At 46.4% G+C, this 6,000-nt stretch overlaps 1 protein-coding gene across 2 annotated transcripts in view; it reads right to left on the reverse strand.

The window, feature by feature from the left end:
- Positions 1-839: 839 nt before the first annotated feature.
- Positions 840-6,000, reverse strand: part of LOC144474210 (uncharacterized) — a 54,632-nt gene continuing 49,471 nt past the window's right edge. For both annotated transcript variants that reach the window (XM_078188868.1, XM_078188867.1), the window contains 2 exons: positions 3,185-3,366; positions 840-3,094 (listed from right to left, as the gene is read on the reverse strand). In XM_078188868.1, coding sequence (XP_078044994.1) covers positions 2,903-3,094; positions 3,185-3,366 — 374 coding nt within the window. In that variant the 3' untranslated portion in view covers positions 840-2,902. The remainder of the gene's footprint in view (positions 3,095-3,184; positions 3,367-6,000) is intronic.

The raw sequence follows: 6,000 nt of genomic DNA on the forward strand, positions 1-6,000 counted from the left end.
GGCCAATAGTTTGGGCATTTTCTCACTACATGCTCTGGCGCTGTACGGACCTCTACATTTTAGTTCGAAACTCAGTCACAAGCAGCGCCACTTGTTACAAATGGCGCTATTTTTAAAATTTCTAGGACAGATTGTTCTTGTCACATCGTGCGTTTTACTTTTCATTCCCTACAATAAGTAAGCTTTTCTTGCATGATAGAGAGCAGGTTTCTCGACGGACTTAGTATGCTATTATGACGTTGGATGACCATTAGTCTTCCCACCTTTCCTTCACCATATTTTCTCACACTACCTTCTTTTCCCTTTTCTCCCTGCTCCATCCCCGTCCTAGACGCATCCCGCCCCTAGACACTTTCATTGCACAAGAACCTACCCTTCCGCAGATCCTTCCGTCTCCTTGATCCCTTTCACGTTCGAAACTCGTTCCGATGTATTCCTGAAATGACAATAGGGCTAACAATACGTACCTAAAATTACATGGGTCCTCTGTACGAGTGGAATTATCATCGTTATCATCGTGGCAAATATTATTACACTATACAGGTTCAAAAATGAAAAATAATAGCTCGTCTCGAATTGCAGTCGTAAAAACGAACGAAGGGGATGGAGTTCAGAAGGAGGTAAGGGATGTAAAAATTTCATTCGCCGGACGGCTTCGGCACGGAGCCGATAGCCGTCGCCATCTTTAAAGCGCTCGGGGAGCTACAGAAGCACGCCCGTACCGTATAAAATCAATAATAGGTATACTGTGCATAGCTAATTCGTGAATATGTTTATGTTTGCGGAGTCATCGGTCATCGCTCGGCTCGCCGTTCGAAAATGATGAAACAAACACTCGGTCTAGATACGCAGAGACGTGTATTTCTTACGTTCTAACACATAGCGATACAAGATGACAATGCATATTTCGATTTCGTAGAAATGCGTTTACACCGATCGGATGGATTATACAAAAATTATCGTTGATTCGCGTGAATGCGAGATGCGCCGATCGGAGACTCGATGCATCCTCGATGGCCGTGAATTGTACAGAGAACGAAATTAACGCGAACCTCGGTCGTTTTCATTTTTCTCCAACGCAACGGAGTATTACGGTGCGTCATTAGCGCGCTAATAATGTTACAGCATTCCGTTTTGAACGCCTACTCTCTATCAAGATACCTACGAAAATACTTCGGAGTCGTGGTCGATAGAATCTCGTAAGTCCCCAACTATTCGACGAGAATTTGGCACCCTCGTTCAATCCGAGATGACGTACGCGCGCGCGGTCGTACCTTCGCGCAATAAGGAAAACTGATCGCTTAACAAACGAACCGCGAGTACCGCGATAACAGCAATATAAATGATCCAACGTAACAATCACGCGACAGTACCGTTCAACACGACGGCCCTACAATTCTGTCTAAAACGTATCGAACGTTCCAAGGGTTCGCGACACCTAAGCCGTGTGCAACGCGCGACAGAAACTCATTTTTCTTCGGGGTGATTTATGTGTTCAAAGACTCGACGACGAACAGTACGCTACAGCTAAATGGGTACACGTCCGCGCAACGTGTTACACGGTACACCAACACATTCCTCTAATATCCAGTTTTTATTCTACGTCGTCGACTCCTATGACGGTCTTTCACGTGACAGGATCGAATTTCCTTGGATCGCGCGTCAAGTCCGAACGTTATCCCCGAGAAGGGAAACGGAAGGCGCGCGATCACCGTGATCGACCCGCGAGAATCATCATCGCAAGCAATATCAACCCTTATCGGACGTCGGACGTACAGGCCTGACGCGCGACGTCACGTCCATTAAGGGTTTCATAACCCGTCGAGTGGGTAATCGTTTTAACGAGCACGATTATGCTCTTCGAAGATACAGAAGCAGACATGATTCTCGATTCGATTTCCCCAAATGGGTTAACAGCGAGTAGTCGCCGATGGGGTTACGTGTCGGCGACGGAATCGAAAATCGCGACTCGACGTCGAGTCCAACCGAAAAGAATAGTCCAGCTATTTCGCAACGGAGAAGGTGGTGCGCGTAAAAGTTCCGCGAGATCGTGCTCGGGGCCCGCTCGACCCGGCTTCGTTTTCTTTTTTTCGTTTCTCGTTCTCCATCCGAAGGAATCGTCCGAAAAGGAAACCCGGTTCTGGATCTCGTTAAAGGAGTAAGAAGGTTTTGTAATTGCACGTACATGGTATAGCAGTACGGGCCTTGTGCACGATATGTGTGAAAGAATTGGCACGGATACACGCAGTATACAAAAGGTATAGTTTGTGAAAATTGTTCCCACTTCCTGGTCGTAGACCGAAGCCTCCTCTCTCGAGATCTCCCTCCAACTCTCCCCGTATCTCTTCCATCGACTCGATTGGTCCTCTCTCGAGCGCTGCTCGACCGTTTCTTCCGTTTTCTCGAGGACAGGACACGCGTTTAGAAGATCACCAGTCGCGCGTACAGTTGGTCTCGAGGAACCACTTTCGAGCGACACTTTTGACGCACGCTAAATGCCTACCTGCCTAAATTTCGCTGGATAAAGACCGCGAAGGAAGTAGATCACCGGAAATAGATCTCGGTCTACTTATTTCCGCTGTCGCGACAAAACCATCGTTCGTTCAACGACCAAACTGTACGTTGATGTCGCGCGAGCTATCGGCAAGCGTACTCGGCGAAGTGCCATCACAGAAGGAGACGCTACCCTCTCGCGGAACGATCGGCTCGACCCGGCCCGAGGTCGACCGGCAGGTCGATCTAGGCGAATGTCCGGGGACACACAGGCTCGACGACGCGCTCGCCGGCGACGCCGATTGATCTACTGGCTGAGTTTCTTCGGCTGGCCGCTGTTGGACAGGTGCTTCCAGAGGCCGGTGATCAATGGCACGTCCCGGAAGCTATCGGCCGAGGGCTACGCCTGCTACGAGCACATCAGGTCCACCGACCTCGACTCGCCCCAGGCGTTCTGCATTTTGAAAGCGGTCGCCGGCCTCGGCACGACGTGGTGCGACGCCGCGGTGCTCGCGTGTCTCAGCGTCGTCATGGGGATGCCCGCGGCCCCCGTGGCCTTCTTCGGGGCCCGGCCGTGGTCGCCCTCCTCCTCGAAGCACACCTGAAAAACCGGGCGTCTCGCGCGAACACTCACGGAAATACCGACAAAAATTCACCGGATCGCCAAGCCAATCCACGTTCGATCGCTCACCCACGAGTTCCCCGACGGTTTCCCCTCGTTCGACAAGTCGATCAGCAGATTCTTCTGCGAGCCGTTCCCCGTGCCGCCGCGCTGCTGCTCGCCGCTCCGCTTGCTCTCCTCGCCGACCTTCGCCGCCGGCTTCTCGTCCTCCTCGTCCTCCTTCTTCTTCTTCTTCTTCTTCTCCTCGTCCTCTGTAAAGTGTCGGAATTCGTGAACCAGCGGTCTTGATTTTCGTTCTCCGGCCTCGTCCCGCTCGTAAATCGCGCTGAAACGTCCTAGCGTAATGGAGAAAAATTGGGGACGGGACACTGCGTTCTGCTCCGAAGAAGCCTAATCCACGATAGGCCACGCAGATCCTTGTTAAAATTGGAAATTAGAGAAAATGCGTTTTCCTTGATACCTGACTCTGTCGCGTGACTATGAAACTATACATTTAGCAAGGCGTAATTTTCTTGAATTTACCGCTAATAATTAACATCGTGAAGTCTTTAGAAAATTTTCTGAAAAGGTGATTTTCACTTTGCATAAATCATACGCTGCATATTCGTGAATACAACGCAAATATTGCTCGAAAAGTAATTTTCTTATCAAAGATGACAGACCATTATTTAATGTTTAATTAGTATTTGGAAAAGTTATTTAATAATTATTCGATCGTGTCAACAGGAGCAATTGTTTTTTTTTGTATTAACAAGAAAATTACTTGTCGAGCAATATTTGCGTTGCGTTCACGAATATGCAGCATGTTTTGTGCAAAGTAAAAATAGTTTAACAATTTTTATAAAACTCTGATAAAAAGATTCTATTTAACATTGTTATTTGCTATTTTATTATTATGTATATTATTTTATATTGTCTGTTCCGACGTGTTACCTTCTCTTTTATTAAAAGGTTTTCTCCTGTGAATAAATGAACGAAATGTAACGAAATAAATCCATGGACAGATAGAAAAGATATAACCGTTAGAATGCGTATTTTCACGTAAAATAAAAATTCTCTGTATTAATTTGCGACATATTGAAGCTGTGTACCGTACAGCATTTTTCCCCCCAATGACATTAATCAGTTTAAAATTCCTCGAATACTTTCAAAGGGGTTCAATTGCAAGTATTCAGGTTCGCGATAAATGCGTACAATCGGCGATCCGGCGACTGCATTGTACAGTGTTACAGCGAACTCGGAAATGAAAGGGCGAAAACACTTTGGTCGGTTAAAACCCCTTGCCGTATTTTAACGAGTCCGACCCGCGGTTGAGATTTCTAATAACAAGCTGTTAGGTACGAATGCTGCTCCGCTCCTACCACTGTCAATTGACCAATTCCTTGTTTTATATTACAAAAGCTGTAGAGACATTTCTATGAGAAATAATTTAATAAATTATATTACTGTCTAACTACCTACAGTAAAAACTGTATAAAATTGAAATGAATTTAATTTATCAATTTTAATGAGAGATTGCACTCTTGGCGTGCATTTAATATTTAACAAATTGAAGCAGATCTGAATGAACAGTGAACATAAATTTGATTATTTTTCTTCGAACTAATTATTAATATCTAAGCAAACATAAGTCCGTAAGAATCGTGAATTTCTCTCATAAATTCGGTGACCAAGCTTGTCGAAAATAATAACAATAACTCGAAAATAGTTTAAAAAACGCGAAGTGCTCGAACAGGGCAGGTCATCCGCAGCGTGCCGTTAATTTGTAGCATCGCTCTGTTTCCCGGGGCCGTGAAGCACCGCGACATTATTTATCGGTGTATTCAGTTATTTATCCTAACGCGCGCGTCGTCCAACGGCCGGACACCGGGGCCGGGTGGTCCCGCGTAGATTAATTCGTCGGAACGCGGCGAAGGCGGTAACGACCGGTTAAATCTTTCGTTAGCATCGATCTCCCGTGAAACGAGCCGAATCGGTCGCGACATAGATTTTTCGACGGTCTGCCGTCGGCTCGCAGAAAACCAGACGGCCGGCGCGAATTGCCGCTAATCCCGTTCCGGAGCGAAAATGTGCTCGTAAGTGTCTGCGCCGCGGACGAAGGGAGCGCCCCGGTAGGAACTGTAATTGTCCTACTTTCGCGTAATGTTGCCGGCTCCGGCTGCATGAAGTTCAATATTACCGGACAATTTCCTGGGCGCACTCATAACCCGTAGCTTTCCGCAATATCCTCACTCTCGGGGAGTTAAGTGCACGAACACTGTACGTATATAGCCCGCTCGCCACCGACGATGCGCCTTTAGGTTAGATCAGACGGCGCAACCGGGACCGGGGAATCGTCTGCTCGAGAGTTTAACGGGGAAATCTAATTGTCTTGACAATGCTTCGGCGATCACGGAGCGATCGATCGGGCCCGATGTAGCGTAACAGCGGTTACGATCGGATCGATCCGATCGAGCCGGATCCACGGTACACGTCTGGCGTAACCGTAGCGAACTGACGCTGTCATCTCAAGCTGATACGCGCCATCATTTTAGGAGATTGGTGTACTAATATTAAAGCTTCATTGTTATACTTTTACTCCGGTTGCTCCAAATTTGTTACTTTATACGTTTAGGGTAGTGGGAATCGTTTACTGTGGGGCGCGATCCTCTACTCGTGCTCGGCCTAAATAACTTCGTTATCGGATGAGATATATTCAGTGTTTTTATTTCAAAATAAACAAAAGGATACAAGAATTTAATTTGTCTCATTCGGTAAATACAAAGTTGACAGTTTAAAACAAACGGAACGATGTGATAAATAAATTTAATATGTTTTCATTCGATAAATATGAAATTAAAATTAAAAATTGAACGAAACAGAGGAATTAAAATATTTAATACAGC

Source organism: Augochlora pura, chromosome 8 (genome assembly GCF_028453695.1).
Source record: "Augochlora pura isolate Apur16 chromosome 8, APUR_v2.2.1, whole genome shotgun sequence".
In the NCBI taxonomy this organism is placed as follows: Eukaryota; Metazoa; Arthropoda; class Insecta; order Hymenoptera; family Halictidae; genus Augochlora; species Augochlora pura.